At 34.3% G+C, this 27,207-nt stretch overlaps 1 protein-coding gene across 14 annotated transcripts in view; it reads left to right on the plus strand.

Moving 5' to 3' along the window:
* Positions 1 to 25,820, plus strand: part of mim (missing-in-metastasis) — a 347,917-nt gene extending 322,097 nt beyond the window's left edge. For 2 of the 14 annotated variants that reach the window (XM_067131216.1, XM_067131221.1), the window contains 10 exons: positions 477 to 584; positions 2,013 to 2,189; positions 2,832 to 2,930; positions 11,906 to 12,056; positions 13,119 to 13,240; positions 14,326 to 14,445; positions 15,295 to 15,484; positions 19,172 to 19,336; positions 21,051 to 21,155; positions 21,572 to 25,820. In XM_067131216.1, coding sequence (XP_066987317.1) covers positions 477 to 584; positions 2,013 to 2,189; positions 2,832 to 2,930; positions 11,906 to 12,056; positions 13,119 to 13,240; positions 14,326 to 14,445; positions 15,295 to 15,484; positions 19,172 to 19,336; positions 21,051 to 21,155; positions 21,572 to 22,974 — 2,640 coding nt within the window. In that variant the 3' untranslated portion in view covers positions 22,975 to 25,820. The remainder of the gene's footprint in view (positions 1 to 476; positions 585 to 2,012; positions 2,190 to 2,831; positions 2,931 to 11,905; positions 12,057 to 13,118; positions 13,241 to 14,325; positions 14,446 to 15,294; positions 15,485 to 19,171; positions 19,337 to 21,050; positions 21,156 to 21,571) is intronic. The other 12 variants (XM_067131218.1, XM_067131224.1, XM_067131217.1 and 9 more) reach the window with 7 other exon arrangements.
* The last annotated feature ends 1,387 nt before the right edge of the window (positions 25,821 to 27,207 follow it).

Below are 27,207 nucleotides of genomic sequence, written 5' to 3' on the forward strand. Positions count from 1 at the left end.
CACCACTACAGGTAACGTGGACGTAGTAGAAAGGTTGGTCAAGCCAACTTTAAAACAGCTGGATAAAGACACATTAAAAAATGCTTGCAAATTAAGTTGTGTTGAGTTACCAGCAGTTACCAGTTATCAGTAGTTAAGAACAGAATGAATGTTTCATGTTAAAATCCCCTGAAGTCTTTCAAAATAATGGTCAGGAGAGTTCCAAACTCATGATAAATAGCATCCTCACTTAGCAATCAAAAGTGTAAAATTGTTTTTCCTCTCACACCAAATAACTCCAATTTTAATCTTTATGTTTTGTCCAAATTGAAGGACCTCATAGGTCCCAGTGCTGACCTTTGGCCTAAATTTTATATTCCTATTTGAGTTCCAATTACCCTTGTGTATTAGCTATGTTTGGCTTGTTCCTTTTAACAGCTCAGAGAGCTGACTAGTCTATTTTTTTTTTTTTTAATGGATTAAATCTTTACCCACAGGAAGAGGAAGTTGGTCTTGTAAGTGAATTGGGTCATTTACAAGAAGTGATGACTCAGCTGGAGAAACATTCAGCTGATCCCCACACTCTTCCACCAGCTAGTGAGCAGGTAAGTCCCTACACACTCAGAAACCAGAAACTCAGTACATTGTACTAATCTAGTATCAGAGATTTAACTAACTACTGGAGTAGTATTATTGGTAACATAATATGTTTTACACACTTTTATCTATGGAGATTGATTGAACTGTTTAACAATTTTACTCCATAATAATTTCTAAGGGCAGACTAACAGGATAAAAATAGTAGCTTGCTTAATAGCTGTGTTGCAGTTTAGGACACTTTAAAAAAAACTTTTGGTGCCAAACTAGAAAGTTTTGTATTGATGTCGTGAAATTTTTTGTCCCTTGTTTTTATTTGCTTTTTTGCAGGATGGTAAGGTGGTTATTTTTGAAGGCTATGTGGACTAGCACAAATTAATTAAAAGTCATTGAACAGTATCATTTTGTGGTTTATCCAAATACATTGTTTTCTTATACTGTATAAATTTGGAAATTGGAGGCTGTGCACTGTCTTTGGATGTGCAGTAATGATATAGGAAAAGCATCCAGACTAATAAAGTGTGTGTTGGGTACAAGTTGGTGGGCACCAGCTGTCCGTCCAGAAATATATTACTGGTATTTGTTAAAGCTCCAGCTACAGCCATGCTTCTGCAGTGCTAAATATTCAAAGCTTTTATCTTTTTTTGCCAAAGAGGAAATTTTCTTTTTTTATTCAACACCAGATCCCCCCCTAGTCATAATGTATTCTGTACTGTCATTTCTAGGAACAACTATAGTCTAAAATCTAGTTAATTCCTTTATCAACAGTAACTATGAAAGTAATTAACTGTTTAAAAAAATCCGTTTTTGATGTATTGGCACAGGAAAGGAATATGACTATTTTTGGTAGCCTTGTGTGATTTTATTCATACCTGTTAGGAAATAATGGTAGTATTTAAAATCAAGTTGACGAACTTTCAGCTTGCCAAACAAGGTCCACTGAATTTTTTAATTAGTTTTTAGGTTAGTCAAGTTTTATTCTATTTGCTAGTTTTAACTGTTCAGAGACTTGTTCTTGACTGATAATTTTGCTAATACTGTATTAAACATTTAGTTTAATATAACAACATGCATGTTAAAAACTCACTTGGGAAAGGTTATAGAGTTGGGGCTGTTACAGAATGGGAAGTAATAATTATGTTGATGGAATACAGTACTGTTTACTTGTACAGTATGCTGATACATAAAATATTAAATCTATATGTATTGGTTCGTTGCCAAAATAACATTCATTTGTGAAGGGCATTTGAGGAAGGATTTCATACCATCTGGATATCTTGACTGAATTTTAGTGCATGCCAAAAATTGAGGTTAGAGGTACTTTTTTATACGGTACGCAGATTTGTATATAGGTGTATCACTGGAGACTAAAAAGGACTAGATTGGAATTCTTTTCATTCATAAAGAAAAAACGTCACTGTGAGTGTTGGTTGCAGGTACTGCTTGATATTAAAGGTGGGGATACCCAGTGGTCTTGGCAAACACCCCCATCGTCCCCATCATCACTAGGGTCTCGTAAATCCTCCATGTGTTCTATTTCTTCCCTAAATTCGTCCTCATCCTCTTCAACTCACTCACCATCGCACCATAACCGTACTCGCTCTGTAAGCCAGGTATGTGCAAGTGGCAGTAGCTTGCCTGTATAGATTAATATCATTATCAGTATTTTAACAGTATCTTAAAATGACTGCTCCATTTAATGAGGTAAGTTGTACTCTAGTTTTATAGCAACAAGATTATAGACTTTTGCTTTGCCCTGTCAAGTTTGTCCTGTTTGCATTACTTTCACTGTTTTTGTGTAGTGAAAAGCTCTCCTTGGTGAACCCTTTCCTGTTTACTTTTATTTTACCAGTGTAGTAGGCCAATAATCTTCAAATCTGTCAATTTTTTCTTTCATTTGCCTGTCAATTGAATGGGTAGAGATCCTTGTAGTCTAATGTATGTTTAGTTTGTAGGGAATTCCACAAGAGATTTTCTCTCGTATCCCTTGTTTTTTATTTTTTAGTTCACATCAAGAGATTTTGAATAAAATCTGCATTTAAAGATCTTCATATTTATTTACTTTATTGCAGTTGAAAAGTGTGTTTGTTTTGAATATATACATTTCTTCATATTTTTTGTTTTAATAATCTATCTTGAACTACTGTAGCTTAGATATTTCAACTTGAGCTATATAAGGACTTCAATTTTATTTTTTCAAGGCTGCTCTATTACATTTTGTTTTGTAAGTAGTAGCATACTGTTATCATCTATAGGGCACCAGGCTGGTGAGTGTATCATCGCAGGACTCGGGTTTTACATCGCAGGACATGCTCTGCCACCCCCACCATCCTCACATCTCAACCAGTCTTCAGGTAGTTAGCTTTGTGGGGTTTGCCACTTACCTGTTGGGAAGTTTGCTGATTGAGAGTACCCAGCAAGTCACCCTGTTTTGATGTTTTTGTTTTAGACAATATACATTGCTGCTGCTTATTGCTCATCTTGGCTCCAGTTTTCTATTTTATGTTGAAGGTTAAATATAGTGTGAACATGTGCTTTTATCACTTACACTTGCTAACTTGTTGTATTAAAGCTTGAAGTTTTATTTCCTCATATTCACTTGTTGAAACAAATAGACTACTAACATGTTTTTGTGATTTACCATATTAATCATGTCTCTGTTCTCCTTATCTAGGCTATCGAATTTGAAGCTTATTATTGGGACCTTATTTTTGAAGTGAAGTATTTTATGCAGCTTGTCTTAAAACTTGAAATATTTACTGTAATTTTCTGTGTATATGTTAGATTTTACGTAGCCCTTAGTCCATTCAATAATATTAGTACAGTACTTAGAAGAACATGGTTGCCAGGCATTAGTATGTTCAGATTAGATGTTAAAGCTTTATTTAGCAAGTAACATTTATTTAGAGTATTTTATGTAGCAAAGAAAATAGTATTAATGTACACCCTCCTTTGCTGCTAAATTATTATTCCACGTACCGAAATACTCTCGATAAATAAGAGTCCAAGGAATTTCAGTTAATGCTAGAAATGTATGAAAGTGTTTCAGTGTGAGTACTTTTGACAGATTTAGAGATTATACAAAAGACTTGTGCTCATGGACTTTATTCTTAAAAACTAGATTCTGCATATTCCTCATTTGTTGTTGGCTTTATGGTATAAAGAAATATTTTTGCATTGCTGTCATTTAGTAATCTGAAATGAACTCCAGTGAGTAGCATGTTTTTCATTTTAAAGAATAATTTTGAAAGAACACACCCAAATTTTCTTGGGTCTACTGTATATGTTTTTCATACCTTACTGAGCAATTTTTTTTTACAATTGGTGGCTTAAATTGATATATGTAATAAACTATGATTTAGATGTTGTAAAATATTCATACTTGTACGGACATACAGTGTTCATTCTTTGTTTCAATGCTTCTGAGGCACTGCTGCACTGCTGCTCTTATCAGTTTATCATAGGCATTCGCCACACTTTACAAATCACATGGAAGATATTATCTTGGCTTGATGCATTAGCTATTTTTTCCAAATGTTGTTCATGTTTAGGTAGAGGCTGAATTTTGCAGTTAATGTTTGCATTAACAGTGAGTATTTGCAAGTCTAGTGGAAAACATGATTGATAAATAACCTAAACCCTTATGCTTGGGCCTCTTGGTAACAGAACGAAAAATAAATTTGCTAAAAATGTATACTTATACCAAGTATTGTGTTAGAGAGACTTTGCAGTAAGTACGTAATTATAAACTTGCACCCTAATAATGAGAAAAATTCTTGAAAATGTGTATATTGTTAGGACAATTTGATTGTTTAATTTAGGAATGATTGGTCTGATGACCTATCAGTGAAACTGTTAGGTTTTTCAGTACCTCATCAGGAAAATACCAATGCACTTGAAGTAAGTCTTTAGTCTTGTTATCGTTTATGCTTGCTAAGAGTCCTTTTCATTTAAAGCTTTGATGTCAAGTTGACAGTGGATGTGATATGCAGGCATTTAATGAGCCATACAGTGGTGGCTTTTCTGTATGATAGGTATATATAGGGACTGTAATTTTAAATGTGAACTGCCATTAATATAGGAGTTGTGCTTTTGAAGCCATTTGATAAAGAATAGCAGTTTTTTTGTGCACATTCATAAGTAAGTATAAACACATTCCTTCAAAGTTAAATGTACTTTTAGAGTGCATTAATCAATAAATTTTTTACACTTCTTATCATGTACTATAGCTTGTTTTAATGGGTTAAGAGGTTGGGTGGCTTGTGGCTAGTTTCCACTAGTTACAGTTAGTTATAGTTTATCCATATACATACATGGCCTGTCTTCATTCAGAAATAAATGTTAGAGGAAAGTGTCCATTGTTGGAAGCTATTTGGAATGTTCAGGAAAATCATTAGCACTTACAGGGGATTATTCAAACTTTTAGAAAAATTTCCTTTTTCCATGCTAGCTTACTTTCCTTATTGTTGCCCTTAAGTTTTCTAATTTGAGTTGTAGCAATAAAGCAGATCTGAAATATTCACACAGTCTTTCCACTAGAGGATAGTACTGTAGCTGGCACTAGTAGGATTGAAATAAAAAAGGGAACAGTAATACTTTGAAAGGAACAAATTCAAAACAAGCTTTTAGAAATGGCACAGATCAGATTTTGTACTTATTAGAAAAATCCAAAGGTCATGGAAGTCAGGTGAAAAAAATTGCCTCATCTTGGATGTGTGCAGCGCTGCTTATACTTTTTTGATTTTGTGTGCGTTGTAAAGAACTTGCTTGTTTTTGTGTTTTTGCAATCTAATCTCTGTTGATATTCTTGAATTTTTTTTCATTTGTTTTAAACATGAAAAGCGCACACTAATGTACTGACTGAATGTTTTATTTAGTGGATTTAAATTTAATGAAATCAGAAGAATCTGATCTTACTAAAATTGTTTTATGTTCTCTATTATCTCAAATTATGGTGTACATATTTACTTACTGGTTGCGCTCTCTCTCTCTCTCTCTCTCTCTCTCTCTCTCTCTCTCTCTCTCTCTCTCTCTCTCTCTCTCTCTCTCTCTCTCTGTGTGTGTGTGTGTAAGAGGCAATACATTGAGAGAAACAAAACTGCATTGAAAATGTAAATGCTGTTAGATATAACTCCTCAGCTTCATTAGTGATATTTGTTGTGCTTGGCTACATTGGTAGGATAAGTTTTGTAAATAAACTACCGAAATTGAGTTAGGCAGGCTAGTATGTATGGAGTAACTGAATAGGCTCGGTGATGTCCTAAATTTTCAGATGTAGGCATTGTCACAAGGTTTTTGCTAGTTATTGGATTCCCAAAATTTCCAGGAAGTTGGGGTGCTACTGTACTGTGCAGTACTTGCATATCTTGATAACCATGCAGGTTCTTTGTTTCTTGTGGTAAGATGAGTCTGAGGTACATGTATATATATTTGTTGCAAAAACTTCCTCACAGATTTTATATAAAGGTGTTTCCTTCATAAAAATGCTGGTGTCTTGGTCATAATTAAAGTTGTTATTCTTCTTGAGTTGGCATTAGTATTCTCCTTTTGATTAATGTCTGTTGATTTTTAATTATTGTTATCCCTATCATTTTTAGTCACATATTCCATTTAAGAAAATATTAATAAACCTTTTGTGACCACAGTTGTATACTTAGTTTTAATAGTAAGATGGTTATTAAATGGACTAAAATGTATTATATATCTGGATTAAAACTTAAATCCCTATAGTTCCAGTTTATGATTAAAACAAAAGCTTTTGTTGCATAGTTGTAGCTGGACTAGTGTGTGATCCACATAGCTATTGCATACCAATTGATAAGTAAAGTAGGATGGTTTGTAGCCCATATGCATTGAATTCTCTTCAGACAATAGGAGATTTGATATAAGTTAATTTTAGTTGCACAGGTATTGAACAAGTGTATTGCTCATTGGAACTTGCCTATAAGCAGAACAAATTTTCAAGGGGCTGTGGATTTTTCATTGTAATTTGAGACTTCATAATCACAGGTGGCCATTCACTTGTTTCTGGTGTTTAATGGTAAAGTTACGACTCGTTATAGATGTGACATTGATTACAGTGGCTAGTTCAATTCTAATTTGATAGTGATCACAGTGGTGGGCTCAACTCTGTCAGGCATTAATCACAAAAAATGCAGCCTGTGGAACTGGTTAGATAACTTGAAATGTTTATAACTAGGAGTTTAGGTACAGTACCTGGTATTCAGTTCACTATACATAGTCAGGCACAGTTGAGAGAGAGAGAGAGAGAATGAATAAATGACCTTTGTAAGTCATTAATATCCATCAAAATACAAACTATCAATACATAATTGTAAACTAGAAGACCATGACAATGTAATCCTCACACCCACTCAGGTGGAATCACTTTGGGTATTCTCTCTCTATCAGTTCAGATGTTGCATGTTCTGACTACATGAAGAGTGCTCTCTTGAGAATTTAGATGTTTCATATATTTTTATGTATTTATCCATTGCATTTGTTCCTCAGATTACTTTATCCACCATTGAATACCAAAATAGGTTAATGTTGTAATTTTTGTGATCCATAATGATTTGTAGTTTAAAGTTAGCAATGTATTTCATAATTTTGGAGTGGTCTTATGGTCTTACCATATTTTATGGAGATTGGCCTCTTTTTCAAGTGACTCGGACTTTTTAATAATGAAGGTGATTACGATTGTAGTAATGGTGTTCCAAGTTGTTAATGGAGAATGATGATGAACATTAATGTTAGTAACAAGATTTTTAATGAGATTCTCGGGTAACAGCAGTAATTACACCATACTGTACTACTGTATTATAATAATGGCAGTGAGAATAATTTCTCTTTAATACTTTATGTCCTTTATGTAAAGTCATATTTGCTAATAAGCCCCTAGGACAAAAAGAAGTAGAGGTGTAGATTATATTGCAGAAGAGCAAATAATTTTAAATAATAATCCCATTCCCAAGGTATTGATTCCATTATTATGGATTAAGTGATGGAGCAAACTGTCAGTCTTGAGAATAATGGTTGTCATAAGGGTCAAATCTATTATCATGAAGAGGTTTTGTATCTATTTTGAACACTCATAGTAAGTGGGTATAGATATGTTTCAAGCATTTATTTCATCATATCTCTGTGAAGTTTGAAAGTTGCAGCCTCTCTTCACTTTATCCACTTTCTGCTTTCATTTGTGGAGTAACATTGACCAGTCATTAATGTGGTTGGCATAAAATTATAGCTAAGTGGACAGACTTCTTGACTTGAGTCTAGTATGACATTTTTGAGATGAAGTTCTTAACACATCTGCATTGTATCGTCCCTTGCCTGTTTTTCTTGAGAAGTTTGTTTTTAATTTGCTTGTGAAACTTCTGAATTCTTTGTTGCATTTGTTATTTTTATAAATTTTTATTTTGAATTATGTTAATTGTATAAGTTTGAAGATTTGCAAATATTTTATAATGTCGATTAAAATTGGAGAACCTCATTCATTGTTAAATTTCTAAGCAAATGAAAGCTAATTATTTTAAGATCTGAATAAACAGTAAATATGTAAGCTCTGCATTCATCTTAACTGTGCAGGCACTTCTAAGCAGCTGTGGTGCCTTACATATGTATAAAGTTCTCGTGTAACTCCTTGTGCACCTGACCAAACCTTGAACTCTTTGGCCTCCTTATGATATTCATTTGACATTGACCATTTAATATAGCTTAGTTTTTACAATCTTTATTCACCATTTAATATAGTAAGTTTTTACAATCTGTTTTCTTAACATCAGTACTGCACTGTACGTATATCCTATAAAAGTTGCTAATGGAGGTGAATGGAAAATTGTACTCTGATTTTGTATGTTGAGAGGGGGCTTGTTGCTTGAAAAATTAGTTATGTGAAATATGATTAGTTGAGCTACTTTTGTTGTAGTTCTATTTAAATTCTTTATAGAAATGGATTTTTTGCCATAGTTACCAAACTCGGTAAGCTAATACATTTTGTGACAACCAACTAGGTTTACAGTTTAATGGTTTTGCTACATAGCTGGTCTTGGAGCATGAAGAAAAACTGTGTTTACATAAAGTAGTTTAATATCAAAGTTCTAAGTCCACAAGTTTATAATTGCAATGAAGAAAAATTCATATCAGTAATCAGATAATTAAGAATTTGTGTATTAAGTCATGACTTTCTTAATTGGCTCATTTGAATTTGAGGAGTGTCTATGTAAGCATAGAGAGACAGATTATTTTTTAATTTCTGAATTATATGTATATAGTTGTTCCCAGGCTGTGAGTGTAAATTTTATTTTTAAGCTGTTATGGTAAAGGAATAACCTGCTGATATCCCACAAAAAAAAAATAAATCCTCTGAAAAGTAAGTCCTATGAATACTTTTAAGTACAATATCAGTTTATTTTTTGTGAATTTGGGGCAGTTATGAACAGGTAATAATTATCCATCTTGAAATAGTTTATATCCAGTTCTTAGCAGCATCCACTGCAGATTCTAATAGAAATACAGTATAGTACGAGGTATATTTGGTGTTGTTTTGAAACTTGCTCATCATGGTAAAAAGTTTGTGTTTTTTCTGTTGTGGTACAGAAATAGGAATTTGGGTTTTCTGTCTAGTTTTCATTTTTTATATGCATACTGTTATGTGTATCAGAGCCAGTCATTTTAACAGTAATCCAAACTCCTGTAACATAATAACCTCAACCCAACATTGGTCACAGACAACCAGATCTACTTTACCACCCGTGTAACATAGATGATCTTATTCAGAATAGATTTGAATGGAAACAACTATTGGAAATATTTTTGACATTCAGAAGGTTTCTTATACTGCTTGGAGATATGCTATATTGAAAACTTAGTCTTAGTCACTTACCTTTATTTGTACAAGAGCTTTTTGACATAAAGATTAGAAAATGGTCCTTCATGGAAGTTTTGTGAGTGATAATGCTCTGCTTTGCAATAAGCAGCACGGTATTACAAGTCAGTTAACCAAGTTACCAAATGGAAATAAAGTAGTTTGTATGTGTATGACCTTGTCATATTCTACGCTGCTGCAAGCATACAATATGCCCAACATTTTCCTAACATTGCCATAGTATAAGTGGACACCTTTGCAGAAGAAACTAAAGCGGTCATGTTTACAAAGATACTATATGGAAAAGAGTTATGACTCTGAACTAAAAATGAGAAATGATCTGTTTACTATCTGCCAAACTGTAAAGTTCATTGGTTTTATCTTTGATACACACTCAGACTGAAAAGCATGCACTGCAAACATTGGAACAAAAAACAAAAATGCATTCAACCTGATAAACTTTCATATTCAGCTGGGTGCATAAGATCTACTCTGGTGTTACCACTTGAAGCAACAATTCTGCCTATTTAGACTATGGAAGCCAAATAAATGACTCGGCATCAAGCTCTGCATTAAAAACCTTTTGACTCAATTCACAATGAACTCGAATCTGCACTGGAGTATTCAAGTCCTCGCAAAGTAAATTCACTAAAGTTTAAAGTGACAAAGTGTTAAGAGCTAACAGAAGTTTTTAATCATTAGTTGAATATATGAGACCACCTTCAGAACTAGAATTCCCTCCCCACTTCTTTCTCTAAATTATGCATAAAGTTAATGTCTTTACACACGTACACACGTTTTCTATCCAGAAATATAAATATGCCCATGAACATCAAAGCAGCATACGTATGACGTGAAGGTCCAAATTACATAATATTACAATTTAATAAAACAAGTGAGTTTTCTTTCACTAGTAATGCATCTGTTTTCACAACAGAATTGTTTGCAATATTGTCAGTAGTTCTTGTCTGTAGACAAGGTAATACAGTATTAATAATAAAACATATTTTGTGTGAAAACCAAGTTTGATTGACAGCGAATGACTAGAATTGGGCACACATTCCTTAAAAAAATGTTTGTAGCAATCTAAAACAATTTCAGTCCCTTCAGTTATAGTTTTATAACATAGCTGTGATTTTTTTTTTAGAAAAAATCTAAGGAATCACATTCCTTATATAAGGTCAAAACCTTCAGGCCAGTCCTATGTGAACGGTTCACAATGAAATTCAGTTTCTTCCATGATAGACTTTGGGAAATGAATACTAATTAATCATTCTTTGTCAGTACTTGAGCTCAAGATAATGTCTGTTGTAGCTGTAGGATGCATTTGTATTGTGATGCCTCACTTAGAATAAAGGCTTTAAACCATTCCTGAATCTTTTGCTAAATGAGAGTTTCAGTACTTTGAGGAAGCCAGTGTATACTGAAACTTTTAAAGGAAGTTATTTTACTATAGATGTTACTGGTCATCATTTGCAGATAAATTGCTGGCCACTATATTGATTGTTTTTTACTCCCCGGTCAGTGTATAGATTGTTTTTTACTCCCAGTTTGAGAAGTGCAAGTGTTAGGAATAATTCCATATGTTTTTATAAGTGTCTAAAAAAAATTACATGAGATGTAGTATACATCAGTTCAGTGTTTTATACTACAATTATAGAGACTGATGTGTCATAGGATAGGTAGGAATGACTAATTTAAATAATAAAAAAATTTTTATTATGCTGTACAAATTTGGTGGCTTCCTGAATTGTATGGTTAGGAATTTTAGTTTCCTGAATACCAGAGAAGTGTTTTGAAACTACTTTTGAGAGAACACATGAAGTAGTAGTTTTCTTGCATTTACTATTTGGCACCATAAGGCATGGAGTCAGGAAGTAATGACTGATCTATTTTTAAGTTACAGAAACTTACGAGTTTAATTTTAGGATATTTTCAAGTATTGTGAAAAATGTTATGAAAAATCTTTGATCTCTCCGGTGAATGATTTAACGGAGGGTAAGCTCTTTCTAGCTTTTTTTTTTATATTTGAGTTGGTATGTTATTCCTTTACCATTGAAGTTCTGTATTAAGGTTTAGTGAGTAGTTGCATCTAGTGATACAATATAGTGTGCTAATGAAATTAAACTTATTTATGAAGTGTAGTTTTATATATTGAAGTGTATTTTGAAATATACTTTTTTGGCAGCACTGACACTGTTTAATATTTACAAGTTAAGCTTACTTTGTATCTTGTTTATATTGCATTCAGAAGTCATATTGCATTGACAATTTACTGTATCAGTATTTAATTTCTTGCTAGATTACACCCCTTAAGTGCACACCTAGTAACATGCTATTTTGTTCCCAATGAACACAGTGTTTGTTTTTTTAAGTACTGCAATGTCTTCTTATAACTTACATAAAGCTTGAACACTGATTTACAAAACATAGGATATTTTCTAACATTACTTTACTTTCCAGGCATCTGGATTATCAGAACAGTCTTGTGGATCTGATGGTAGCACTCCCTCCCCTGCTACTTCTACTGCTACTTGGCCAAACCTTACTGATCCAACCCTTCACCATAAAGCAGCTCCACCACTGTCAGATAGACCACACACCATTTCTTCAGGTAGGGTTAGGGTGCTTGTAAATAGGATTGGTGCCTGTTAATTAGGATGTCATTGCAGAATTTGCAGTAATATTTTCTTATTTTCATATTCATGTCTAAATTTGTCATTAAGCATAAAAGAGCATATAGATTTGGATAAAACTAAAGTAAGTACCATTTGATATCTTCAAGGAATTTTTTATGACTAATATTTCATTACGTAATCATAAACATGTCAAAAAGCTAGATTGCGTCTAATTTTGTCAGGCCCAATATTCCAAAATCTGTGTTTGAAGATTCCATGGCTCTGAGAAACAAGCTTTCGTTTGTACCTCTGCCTTACTGAAATTGCTTAGTTTGTGGTACATAAATCAAGGAAAAAATCACACATTAATATATTGGATGAAAGTTAGAAATCAGTTATGTACATCATCTAAGTAGTGAAAATGGTAATATTCACCTGAATTTTTTTTTTTTTTTTTTTAATACCAATTGTTGATCACACCAAACTCAATTTTGATGTCAGTAAGTAAAAGTAACAACCAACCAAAAGAAAAGTTTAAGTAGAAGCTGGATTCCTCCCAAGTGGTTGAGTGAAACAAACAAAGCAGATGCCGCATGTCTATGAAAGTCCAACAACTTCATATCAAGTTAGATTATTTTCCACTAAATTTCAGAAAATGCTATGTACATTTTAAATCTTAATTTTTATTCTTTGATGATAAATGAAAATTCCCTGATTGACCAATCAGATTCTTTGTCTTCTAATGTGCAGCTGTAATGTAAACTGTTCACTTGTTAATTCCATGGTTTGTTTTAAAGATGCTGTAACAACTATATTTGACATACTGTAGATTGTACTGCTCACTAAATGTACAGTAATGCTGATTTACAGGTTTCCCGTAAGAAAAACTATTAATATCTCTTGAGTGCTTCAGTAGGAGTATTTTATATAATTTTTGAGGTGTCATCCTTGTTAGCAGTTGGTAATTTGATAAAATGTAAAAATTCTCCTGGTAACACAGTTTTCCAGAATTTTTTAATCCTAAGAATTTTGAAGTAAAATTGAATCTTTGTTTTCAGCTTATGAGAAAGGACGGGATAGACCTCCACTGACAGTTTACACTTTCCAGCCACCTGAGGGACGAAGTGGCCCTGCATCTCCACAGATCAGCTCTCAGCCCTGTAGCCCAGTTTGTTTAGAGGTATCAGTTCTTTATTTTCAGATGATTTTTGATTTGTTGCATATTTATTAATGTATATATGGTATGCGCCATTCATTTCAGGATGATAACCTGGGAGTTTATTTTTATATGAAGACCTTTACCCTTAACCTGTGAATTCCTGTATGCATTGGGTCATTCACCTGGAGGAAAAAAATGTGTTTTGCTCTTTAGGATTTCATTGTTGTTAGTCTGTAAGCTGTAAAATCATGTCATCATTTGAGCACCATGTTTCAAATTCTTTTGGTGTGAGTTTTGTTACTAACAAGGATTTTAGTCTATTTTGGGTAAATTGTATTGCAGGTGATCTTGCAAATTAAGATGTGCAGGATTGAATTTAGCACAGTAACTTAAAAAATATCTGGTGACTGTATAAGACAGGTACTGCTGTGCTAGTATATTAAGATCTATAAATCATTTAAGCATGATTGGAGAACTAGTCACCCCAAAAATTTAATTGATTCTTTTGGGACATTTGCTGCTAGAAGGCCCTAAAACCCATATATTTTTGTAATTTATTATGAAGTTTCTCAGAGTCACAAGGATCAGTAACAAGATTTATTCATAAAAGAACCAAACAGTACACTGCAGACTGTACCTAAAGTTACAGTATTTGTGGTTACCCTTTGGCCTGGCTGCCTTACTTTCTTCCCGGTCATGGAGAAAACTGCTTAGGCTTTGTAATTTACAGTCACACTGTTGGCTTCTTTGTCTGTATTGCAAAATATTGCTGCTTGCACTTGACCCTTAAGGTCCACAGCAGAAGCCCAGATATTGAATGATTGAATAAAGCTGCGACCCCCGTGCCTATACCTCTATAGACTGTCACCCATGTATGTCAGATGCCAGTTGCAGCTGACATACATGGGTGGTCACATCCGGGCATTGAACAACCAAAATGCTATTGTTATCGACATCCTCTTCCGTCACTCCGTAGTGCCTTTGTGATCCTCCTAGCCTCCATAAATGGCAAGGGTAGTTTAAAATCTTTAGTAGTAGGCATGAAATATTTTCATTTTTTAAAGGTTAATTTAGTTTATGTCTCAATTATATCACCCATTTTTCAGCTTGAAAGTGGTTGTGTGAGTCCGCTGGTAGGACATACGGCTACCATTTCTCGGCGGTCATCACGAACTTCACTACATCATAACTTGTCATCATCAAGTCAAGAAAGCCTTACAACATCTGTAAGTCATGTTTACTGCATAGATTTTCATTACAGTAGCGCACTGAGATAACAGACCATGGTATTTCGTAATTCTGGATAAATCAGTGTGAAATGGAAATATCAATTTGAGGGTTTTCACCTCCGGATGGAGTCTAGGCTAATTTCATTCATATTTATTTATTTACTCAAATATTTTCCATGTTTATTATACAGATAGGTAAAATTTGATATTGTTACTGTTTCTTTATTAATTTACATTGCTTTCAACTCTAAAAATTATGCTAAAGCTTGCATTTTTTAAGAACAAACCCTTTGGGCCATTCCTGTGAGAGTTCAAAATATTATTTCATTGGTCTAATTAAAGTATGTATTAATAAGAAGAATAATTTAAGTTCTCGTTCGTTTAGTGTAATAAATTACTATACTTCTCCATGGAATAATGATTATTAGTCGTATGTACTGGTTTTTGAGTCCGTAAATCAGTTAAGTGCAGTAGAATGCATAAAGTGAATGCGGTAAGTAGTATTTTTAGTGTGTAATTTAATCCTTAATTTGTTCACACTAGTACTGTATGCCACTCTACACTTATAGTATACAGTTAACTTCCTTTGGTGCACAACATATTTTACCTATTTAATACACAGCTAACATTCATTTGGTGCACAACATATTTTACCTATTTAATACACAGCTAACATTTGTTTGGTGCACAACATATTTTACCTATTTAATACACAGCTAACATTCGTTTGGTGCACAACATATTTTACCAAATCATTGCTGCACATACAATACAGTACAGTGTATGTATAGTATTAGCAAGCATTCATTAATTTACAGTTTTGAATAGTTTTATTTACTTTTTCAGGGCAAGCCAAAGCCTCCGGTGCCAAATCGCTGCTCCTCACTTGAACGACCTGCTGTCCCCGAGAAAAAACCTACTATCCGTAGCCAGCAGCAACATGAGGAGCAACATGCCCATAAAGTAGCTCTTCAGTATAGTTCAGGGAAACTCATGCCTATGGTACCAGACTTTAACATGGCTGCTCCAGATATGAGTAAGTTACATTTCCACCATATTAATATAATTAGTTACTGCTTAGGCTCACCACTCTTACAGATTTGCAACTGAAATAGTGGTTTTAATTCATGAGTGTGTATTTGTCTTAATTTTGAGAAAACATTGAAGAGAAGTTGTAAGAGATTTCTTATTTGATGATAGGTTGTGTTGTTTTCCAAGACAGACAGGAAGTCTTCAGTGGAACTAATTTTTCCTGTAAAGTTGTAGGTTGCTGATTCATTACTAGACGACTTACATTTTTCAGGTTTTTTCACCATCCAAAATATATTTACTAGTTCTTGTAACATTATTTTCCTTAGGCTAATCACCGTCTTACTGCCCCCTGCTTATAAAATTTAATTTGCATGTATACCTTCAGAGATTTAAGAGGGAGTAGGCTTCTAGTTTAGCCAATTAGGATCACATTATTGAAGTTTGTCAAGCACTTATTATTTTTGAGTCTATATGTATTAGATTCCAATCCCAAGGAGTTAAATGAAATGCTGATGGCTATTTTAATAAGATATACAGTATCCCTAGGAAGGTCATCAAATTTAGGACAAATTACCAGCCATGGTTTGATGATACATGTAGATGATCCTACCATGACAACAGACCAAATTCACTGCATGGGCACAAAATCGTTCAAGTTAAAACTACTTATCTGTTGTCTCTCTGTGCTGCGAATAGAACTTACCATATGGCCGAGAAAAATTACAATAATTCCTTGAAGAGGAAACTTGAAAGAATTACTCAGCTTCATCTGTGGTGGACCAAATTGGCATCGTCTATCTTTGGGTCAAGGTTGTCTTCCATTCCACCACTACTAAAAGATGATGGTAGATTGGTTACTGGCCCTAGGGAAAAGGCTGAACTGCTTCATTGAGCTTCTGAAGTTAAGCAATCAGCCTAGGATGTCCCTTTCCCTGATACTTGTCATCCTGAACCTGTTCTTATAAAATTTGCATTTTGCTCTAAGGATGCTAAGAAAATTCTGGATAATTTTGATAGCTGGGATGGAGATAACCCTGATGATTTCTTCCCTCAGTTTTTGAAGGAAGTTTCTAGTGTGTTGTCTCCAAAGACAAGTAGATTCTATAGATTTTATGTCGACGTAGTATCTTTGCGGATGAGCAAAGCTTAGTAATTCAGTGCCTGTTCAAAAGAGTGGCATATCTGCAGACTGCAGTAACTACAGGCCAATCTCTATTCTCCTTGTGCTCTTCTAAGTTGCTGAAAACTTAAAAATTTTTAAGTTACTATATAAGTATGTATAATCAAAAGGATTGTTAGCCAATAGTCAGTATGCATATAGGAAGCAGTTAGATACATGCAATGCTCTTTTAGATTGACTTGATAGGGGTTTTGAGGACAGAGTAATTCAAATAGATTTTAGTGCTGCTTTCGATCTAGTTAATCTTAAGGCACTTATTTATAAACTTCAGAATCTTGGAGTGGGTGGATATGTTTTAGGATTACAGTACTTCAAGATTTCCTTACAGGTAGGCAGCAGTGGACAAGATACTTAGTGAACCAGGACATATTTCGTCTGGAGTTCCACAGGGTAGTGTTCTTGGTCCACTGTTATTTTTAGTGTATACAAGTAATAATGTTGTTGGCTTGGAAAACAAGATTGTTCAGTCTGCCAATGATGCAACACTTGTGGGTTTAGCAAAGTCTCCACTTATGAGAAAAGAAGCTGCCCTCAGCCTCAATTGGGACATGGACCGGATCAGTGAATGGTGTACAGTAGTCGGTGGGGTATGAGGATAAACTCCAGTAAAATGAAAACAGTGTTGATTAGCAGATCTTTTACAGATTTCCCACGCCATCCTTCCCTTCAGGTGGATGGAACTTTGCTTAATGAGTCGGAAGCTTTAATCCGAGTGACTTGAACTGATTTTTTTTTTTTTTTTTTTTTTTACATTGCTTAGCTCAAAGCATGGTGTGATAAGGTTAGGGGTGCCGTTAATCACAGTGCGCTTAACATTCAACTTGGAGTGGTCGTCACAACTACCTTTACAACATACAACAGTGGACCTAATAAGCTCAATAGTCATAACAAACTTTTCAAAACAGGAATGTGAATTACAAAAAGTTTTCTTTGAACTTTGAAGTTTTAGGTTATGTTCAAACTACCTTGATGTTGCACAGTGATTTATAGGCCTAACAGAAATAATCTAAGCCTTCTAAGATGTCATCTCATTTACTCAAGGATTCATTTTTAGAGTGCCTGTTCTTTGAAGAATAAAAGATGACATAAATTATATCGAAAAGATAGCTACTAATCTAAATATTTATCATTAACACCAAGGCCTCGGCAACACCCTTTTTTTTTCTGACTAAGGATGTTATTTCTAGAAAGTCCTGCTGCTTGCTTTTGGTGTATAATTGATAGATTCATAAGGTAACTTGAAGTGCAAGACTGTGTAGATAACTTCATATACTTTCTAGCCAGAAATGGTTAATATTGAAGTCAGAATGTTAAGTATAATGTATTTTAAGCAAGGAAAGAAAACTAACATGCCTAGGCCTAGGAACAAAATCTTGGCGTCAACAAAAAAGTAATTGCATAGGGAATATTTACTAGTAAACCATTATTTTTTTAAGATAATGTTTCAATAACAAATACAAAATAAATATTTTCAAAATTATTTCATTGTCTCTGCACAGTGTAGATCTATGTTCCAGCTGGTTTTAGTTGCCACTCACATGGTTGCATCACATAAGCCACGCCCCCCTGTTGATATCAGTAGATGCATTTTAGTAACACTTTTGTGTTTGTTTCTTTTATCTTTTTTCTGTATCGAAAGATGTTAGGACTATTTAGAATTTTATGGTTGCAATGCAAGCATTATGGAAATATGAAATTTTTTTTTTCTAATTATTATTCTAACATTTGAACCTAGGTTTGATGAAAACTTTTCTTTGTTGAACGCATCTGCGCTGGATGACCAAAAGTTTTGGAAATGTCTTGTCACTGTTTTTCTGAAATTTGGCTACACGTAATATTTTCTTACACTTATGATATATATGACAGGTTTCACTGTTATGAAATATAATATGGCCTTATTTTATGAAATAATCATGTGTTCACATTGAAATAAAAGATAAATTTGCAGTGTGCTAGGTTGCCGGTTTGCATAGGATTTTGTTCTAAATTCACTGTCATTTCTAGATACTTGTAAAGCTCCCTTTTCATTGTGCAGTTTAAGGGGAGTTTATTATAGGTCACGTGACAAGTTACAGCCTAACTCTTAAGCTGTATGGTACAAATAATATTGAAGGAATTCAGACAATAAAAAACTGACTGCTCAGTTCTATTTTAATATTTGGGTACCTTCTTAAATGTATGGCTACGAAGAGAAAATATTGACTTACGTAAAGTGAAAATTTTGTATGGAAGGTTTGGCCAATCATTCTTGTGCGTGTGTGGAAGTTAGTCTCTGAAGTTTGATATCCAGGCATTTTGTGAGTTGCATGTACAATACTTCTTATTACAAATAAACTGCTTATTCCCCTTTTCTGGAGTATGAGGTAAACAGCTAAAGTTTGTCAACTAAAGGAATCCATATAAAGCCTTTCTAGTTAAAAGCTATTCTCAAAAGTTTCAGCTTGCAAAAGCCTTGTTCAAGAAAAATAATTTTTAATTAAACTTCTTAATAAGACTCCAATAATATTCCAGTTGTACCTCAGCCAGTGTATAGTAACATGGCAGAGTTATGTGGTAGCAATTATGGAGAAACAGTAGAAGTGGATGGTTTGTCCCGTACATCCGTGACATCAAGCGGCTATGGTTCACAGCCACATGTGCCTCAACAAGATGAACCTCCTGCCACTATACCTGAAGGTAAACTCTTGCCATGAAAATGATCCCTTTATTCGAGAGTTGAAATCTTTTTCTTGAACAGTAGTACAATATTAGCAAAATGTACAGCTGTAGGTAAGAAACGTGCATGTACATTTCTAGCATTCAATTTTTATAAGTAGTTGAACCAGTCCACAGACCTCTTTTATTTAGCTTTCATAGACTGTTTAAGTTTTTGTTGCTGTTGCAAATTCTTAGCGTGAATCATGATAACCCTATTTACTGTATACTCTTAAAGAAAATTATTATTCTGGTTGTAGAATATTTCGTGCTTGTGATGGCTGCGATACAACTTATAGTTTTTACTGAGATATAAATAAAGTGGTTACACTCTAACATAGAATTATAAGTAGTGACATTTGTCCATATCTTTTGTTGTAATTTAATGACACAAAGCTCCTAATATTTGTCTTTTATGCATCTTTATTTCTCACTGTAGTATTTTTAGATTTTTTGCTTATGTATTGCTTTGTATATTACTGTATTAAATTAAAATTTTTACATTATTCAGAAGTATGAGATTCTTTAACATGGAAATCCGAATTTCATTGTGTAATTAAGTATAGAATGAACTCAGAAAAAAAATTGTAACATTATTGATCAGTGGGTGTACATTTTTCAGTGGGACTGAAAAGGAACGTTTTTATCAATTTGTAGTAGTAGTCAGTTTTATAAACATTTGTAATGCAAGTTGCAACCAGACAGAAATATGTAACAAGTACTTAATGTTTTAATTGTCATTTAGCTTATTACATTGGCCTTTTCATGATGAATTTAAATTGTCCACAAGTACACTATTATACAATTTTGAATGTGTGATTTATCTTATATTTAAAACTGTATGATTTTTTTTCTTTTGCTGCTTTATGAACCTTAAAATTCATAATTTACAATTACAAAACTCAGATACAGTAGATACTCTGATTACTAATATATTGATCATCATCTGTGGAGTTTCTCTGCATATCAGAGATTTCAAAACAAATTGCACTGCCCAATAGTCAAATGTATATTGGAAGTACAGTATTTAAATGCATCTTTTCCCCTAACCTAATTTTCTGTAGTGTTGTTATCTCACAGAAACGTTGAAATAGCATGCTGCACGACAATATGCAATCTCATAGAAATGTTGAAATAGCATGATCCACGACAATATGCACAGATTAAAAAAGCTTGCCATCACAGGCATCAGTCCTAATAACTTCCCTTCCAGAAATACATAATGCAAGATGTGGAAACTACCAGCAAAATATTGAAACCATGTTTGAAGACCTTTACATATACAGTATAATCATGATTGAGGGAACCCTGTGATAGCAAATCTTTGAGTAACTATTTCTATAGAGTTTCTCTCCAAAGATTTGTGATTGCTTTTCTTAAATGTGCTTTGTAATTTTTCTTAGATTTGATTAGATGTGGGGATCTTTAATTTTTCATTTTTATAGTACAGTACAGTACAGTAGTATTGGGTTTTAATATGCATGGCAATCCCTTTACTTAATTTCATTAAGTAATTAACATTCCAAATGTTGAACCTTGATGTGCAAACTAAAATATTTTTTGAATGAATTCATAAATTTTATAATTAAAACCACTTAAAAGTTCCTTTGGTTGTTGTTGTTGTTGTTGTTGTTTTACCCTTACTATTCAATACCTTGTCGTCGCTTTTGACTTACTGAGTTATCCCTGGCCCTAGAATATGATGCCAGCAAGTACTGCACGCTACGTCGTTATTCTGACCTGCCACAGTCTCACTACCAACCGGGGAGAGTAGTATTACGCAGGAACCTCTCCCAGTCAGGTAGCTGGTTTTGAATTTACAAATTTTTTCACATAACATCTACAAAATGTTCTGCTCCTTTTAATATGAATTTCCTCATTGTTGATAATTATGTATGCTAAATGCATTTTCATCATTTCAAGGAATTTTTTAAAGCCTTGAGAGCTTATTGTGTCAGTGCAGACTACTGAGCTTCAAGAAACTCTCAAATGGCTATTTCAAAGAGCTTAAAAGATGAGCATTCCATATTAATGTTTAAGAAAGGTATCCACAAACTTTGTAGATGTTATTAATTTTTGCTTTTTGTTATACAACTCATTTTTAATACACTGCTTGTTGAGTGTTAATTGTGTGTATACAGACTTTTTCTTTTATTACGTTGCATTTACCAAAACAGCATATAGCTCATGTTTATTCAAATCTGATTTTTTGTTTAGGTGTTAACTCACCACGCAGTGGTACCCTTCGACGTTCTGGTTCACATGGTCAAAAGCCACCTCCACCAGTAAGGAGAACACCATCAATATCAACAATAACGACAACTGTTCCTACTGTCACTACTGCAAGTAATTTGAATCCTTCTTCTTCATGCACGAGCTTGAACAATTCTCCAACACACTTGACATCATCTGCCAGCAATCTTAGCTGTTGCAGCAGCATTAATGGCAGCATCAATAATGGTGGAAGTGGAAGCCCTAGTCAGGGAAGTAATAATGGTAGTCCATTACAACGCACAGATAGTGAATCCAGCACTCCTGTTGGCTCTTTGGAAAACCTGCCACCACCTCCTGCATTTTTGCTTGAAGATGGAAGCGAAGATAGTAACATTGTACCAGATCCAGACCTAACAACACCAGAAGGAATAAGATTCATATGTGATCCTCTTGGTCCACCAGCACCCATTCAAGACAAGAGCATTCAGCAGCGTTCCATGACTGTAAGTGATACTGTTAAAACACTGCAGGAAAGCCAGCATCAGCCATCCTCTCCTGTTACTCATAGACGATCACAGTCATTACGATGTAACCAGCCAGCACATAAAGCTGTTCAACTATTTGAGGAACGCAGGGTGTCATTAGAAGATGCAAGAGCATCTCTTATTACTACTCTCAATGCTAAATTTGCAGCACAGGTAAGCAGTCAGACTCAGCACCACCCAAAATCTATCCAAAAACAGCAGAGAACTCGAGAAGGCAGTCAGTCGCCAAGAATGAGTCGTGCAAGGTTAGGATCTGTTCAGGAAGGAATGGCAATGGACAGTCCTCTTCAGTCTCCAACACACCGTCAAGTAATGCAAACAAGCAAACATCAAATGCCACATCAGCAACAAAATCTCTACCACTCTACATTCAGTCCACCAAATTTGCAGCCTCCACAGCTACAGGCTGACATACATCAGACTGTTCCCCAAGATGACATTGTGATTGGTCAGTCAAATATAGTCATTAATAAAGACCCAAATCAGCAAGCATTTCTGGAGTCCTTGAATGCAAAGTTATCACAGAGGCAACAAACAAACGCTGAAAAGAGCTTAACCCCATCTTCTGGATCTCCACGTCTTCGTTCTAAAAGACCCCACAGCGCTGCACCCCCTCCTAATCCAAAACCACAGCCAAATGGAAGTGCTTTAGGAGCTCAGGTACAACGATCAAGTTCAGGTGCAAGTGAAAAGGCTTCTAAAGTTCGTCAGTGGATTGCCAGTAAAACCTCGGGTAATGATAAGAAAAGTAGTGCTGAAGTAGCTGCCTTGCGAGAGTCCCTTCTTGATCAGATCAAACGAGGGACAACATTAAAGCGAACCAAACAAGTGGCTGATAGATCAGCGCCTCAAGTTTCTTGACTTAATGTGGCATTGCTCATTAATAGGTTTGAAAGGCTTGAATATCAGAGAAAGAAAGAAGCTCTAGATTCATTTAGAGTGTTACCAAGGAAATTTCTAGTTGTTATGTATGATTCTGATACATATATTTAAGTTGGAAATCGTGGGAAATTCATTAATAATATAACATTTTATTTGTTTACTGCCAAAGATTGTTTGGAAGTAAATGTATATTTAGAAAAGTATAATAATGAAACAGACTTAAACATAGATGTTGTAAAATTGTATTGTATAGCTTTGCATCTCTTAGTTTATAAATGAGGGCCCATAATTTGGTAAAGCTGTCAAAGAAAGTGCTATGTCATTACTGCTGTAGACCTAAATGTTTGCCCACAATGTTATTTTGAAAAAAATGAGGACTGGAAAATGTATCCTTTGATGTAGGTGATACCTATATTACGGTGAAGTTAAACTTGAGAATGCACTCTTAAATGAAATGATTGAAATAAAATAATATAAAATAGAGTGAAATTTGTACATAGTTGGTTATAAATGAAGTGTAGAAAAGTTTATTATAAATGAAGCGTAGAAAAGATGGACTTCCATGGCTTTGGTATCTGACATGGAGTGAGAAAGAAATGAATTTTGATTTTCTAGGGTGTAATTATTTTACAAAAGTTTTCACTCTTACACAGTGTGACTGTGCATTTCTGAAGCAATATCATCTTATGTACTCACTCCAACTGTGGTTATTATAAGGCTGGGTAAATGTAACGTGTGACTGGGGTGGTTTAAGGTACTTAATTGGTGTAACATATTCTTAAAGCCTAAACTTTTTGCAGATGCTTATATTACCACCATTTTATATTGAATAATTTAAAGATGTTGAACAAGTTGGCAAAGAGTATGCATTTCAAGTAAAAGCAAAGTTTACTTGCGGTGTTATTTCACAACTAGAACTTGTGTGTTTTGTTTATGTACAGTATAAGAAGGTTAAAAAAATAACCACCCAGACTGTGCTCGTATATTGATTCGGTTTTGTAAAGTTCACATTCCTCTTGATTTAACAGATACTTTAATTTCCGTCAAATGGGCAGACTGACACCTTGCTTTATTATAAAGCAGCTTGTATAGAAAATACTAACTGCCGTTGCGAAATTTGACACTAACTTTTGCTGCATTCTGCTGTCTGTCAACTGTGTAATGGATTTCCACTTTGTGTTGTACATGGATCTTAGTGTTAAGTTAGAATGATTGAGAAGGTGCCGTCAAAGTTGTAAATGGTTTAGCTGAATTATAAAAGATGCTTTAGTACTGAATATAACACTTATCTTTTCTATCTCTGTGGCTTGACTATACAGAATCCTGGAACTGAAATGTGAAATGTTTAAAATGAATCACCTTCCAGGAATATCTTGAATTTCTGCCTCTTAACATTTTAAAATATAAGAGTTTATTTTCTATATCCTAAATTTTGTCCTTATGCTCCCTTGTATAGTGTGTTTTAATACACATGTATTCCACAGCTTACAGACTATAATAGCCTAAACCTTAAGAAATATTGACTATTACTCTAGTCACACACAGTCAGAGAATTTGAGTTCTGAAAGTTTCACATGCACAGGCTCTTCTGTTGTATTTCTTGTATATATATCAGAGGACATATCATATTTAAAATAGATACAAAGACTCTATATGTATTTAATTTAAACTAACAGTTAATTAGTATTAACACTTACCTATGACTTTTAAGGACACGATCACTATTGGCAAAATAGTTTAACAACATTGAGAAGGAATACACTGTCACGTACAGTTACAGTAACAATTCTCTATAGGTTCTCTTGAGGTACAGTACTATTTTTTTTTTTTTCTTTTCACAGACATCAGCAGCAGGGAAGTGCTGGAAAATATTTAAAAGCCATAGGATAAAAGTTCATGCTTAAAGTATTTATTTGCAAGTTGGTGAATATACAGTACTGCTTTTCATAGTTTTCTCCACTGCTCCATAGTTATATACTATGGGATTAGTATGGTTGGAGAAGGTGATTACAGCAACAGATTTTGTTACATATCGAGAACTATACTATTTCACTGGGTTGACACATTGTTTTACTGTCAGTGATTGTCAGACCTGAAATTGTCAGGTTCGTATGAGCAAAGTCCACAACTGATTTTTATTTTATTTTTTTGTGTAAAAGTGGTTATTGTTTTTGCTAGCAGATCTCGCAGTATAAAGCAAGACCAGAAAGAAAACAAAAACCCCGGAAAAAACATTAAGACCTGAGAAGTGTTTTCCATTTGAGTCGAAACCCTTTCTACCTAATAGTGTCACAAACAGCTACTCTTAGCGAATGTCAGGTGTTAGTGCCTTTCCTTTTCAGATGTTTGTTGCGTCCAAGAGAATCAAATGCCGTTTACCATGACGATACTCCTTAAAATTATTCTATTTGTGAACCTTGGCTGAACAAATTTTTCAAGCAATGAATTTTAAGTAATGTACTCCCACACTGCTTTTTTTCCTCCAGAAGAGAATTTCATCTCAGACATAATAGATTAATGGTGTCTAAAATATAATCTTCTACAAACTAATTATGGATACTGGGCATGAAAGTAATTGTTGCTTTACATTTGTTGATTGTCTTGGTACGTGCTGGATTCGAAAATATATAGCTGTCCAGTACCCCAGCTGTGAGAAGCTCATGTTATAAATTCAGAACGACTGTATAAACTAATAATACTTTCTTAATGGTAGGTTAGTTTTCTTTTTTTATATGACAATAATTAGTTTTGATGAACAACTTTTCTGCCATGTTTTGTGTATAAATGTCATAGGCTATAAATAACAAAATAAAGTGATTCACATATTCATTTTATTATTCCCTTTTGGATTTATAGTGTACATTAAGGATTCAACATTCTTCTTTCCTGCCAGCATGCCTTGGAAGGCAGGAAGTGACAGTATACTTGGAAGATTGAGAGTGGGCCAGATTTTACAAGTTGTTCAAAGGAAAACATCTTCCTAATGGCTTCCTTGTCTTCAGATGAGGGATGAACAGGTTTGTAAGTCATAGGAGAGCTAGCCTTGTTAGGAGGGGAAGGACTAAGTGTAGGTTGATAAGGAATGGCAGCCACTGGTAAGAAGGAACTGGAAGCATTCAGTGCCCCTTACCCAGAGAAATGTTGCCCCCTGAGCAACCGGGCAAAATTTTCCTGACCCCCTTCCTCCTTTTACCATACTGCTCCCAATGAGAAAGGGCCAAGTACATTACCTGTTCCTGCAAGCCCACAGGGAAAAGGAAGCACTATAGTGTCCTCTTGCAACAGCAGCCGAAGAAAGTGACGAGGCAAGATTCAGAAGAGTGAAGGGCTCCTTCCTTTCACCCACCATCACCAGTTACTACCTTGATACCAAGATTCAATGGCCATTCATGTTTGCACAGAAGTAAAACCATTATGTGAAAGGGTCTGTGAATTGTATACCTATGAAAAATACAAACTGCTTACAAAATAATATATTTGTTGTATACAGTAATAGCCACCAAATGTGATCCCTTAGATTCAAATATGGGCCCAGGAATGATATAAAATTTCAAAAGTTTACACAGGGCAGCTTGTGCTTGGAACCTGGATTTTTTCTATGCTCAACTTATAGCATGAATCTTGTGGCTGGTCTTGACTGGGATGATGTAAAGTGGTTAACAATATAAGGACTATTAAAGAAATCATGGACTGGTGGTGCTACATTTCAGTATAACAAAAGTGATGCTGATGTTTTGTGGACATGTAGACATAAACTGCTATGATTTTAAGAATACTTTACAAAACGCTCAAGGTACTCCAGATTTCAATATCATTGTGGGACAACTTTGAGAAGTGCAACAGAACAATGATGCATCAGCACTGAGTACTGTACTAAGAAGATACCATAAATAACACCAATCCAGAGGTACTACACACTAAAGAGAAAGACTGACAATGAAGAGCTAAGGCTTACCAGAAAGACTAAATTTTAACATCTGAGACATTCCTTTAATTTGTAAAAAGTTGTTACTCTAACACACGAACTTTCACTCGTCTGAACCATACCAACAAGAAACCATAAGAGATTGTACTGAACCTACAGGGACTGATAAGACAGCACTTTGACGAGCTTTTAGAAATTAACGAGCCCTTCCAGCTTAATTCATATCCCTGTACTAGTAAGGATCACTCCTGGCAGTAGCCTAATGTGGTTCTATCAAACTTTTGTCT

This window comes from Macrobrachium rosenbergii, chromosome 29, assembly GCF_040412425.1.
Source record: "Macrobrachium rosenbergii isolate ZJJX-2024 chromosome 29, ASM4041242v1, whole genome shotgun sequence".
In the NCBI taxonomy this organism is placed as follows: Eukaryota; Metazoa; Arthropoda; class Malacostraca; order Decapoda; family Palaemonidae; genus Macrobrachium; species Macrobrachium rosenbergii.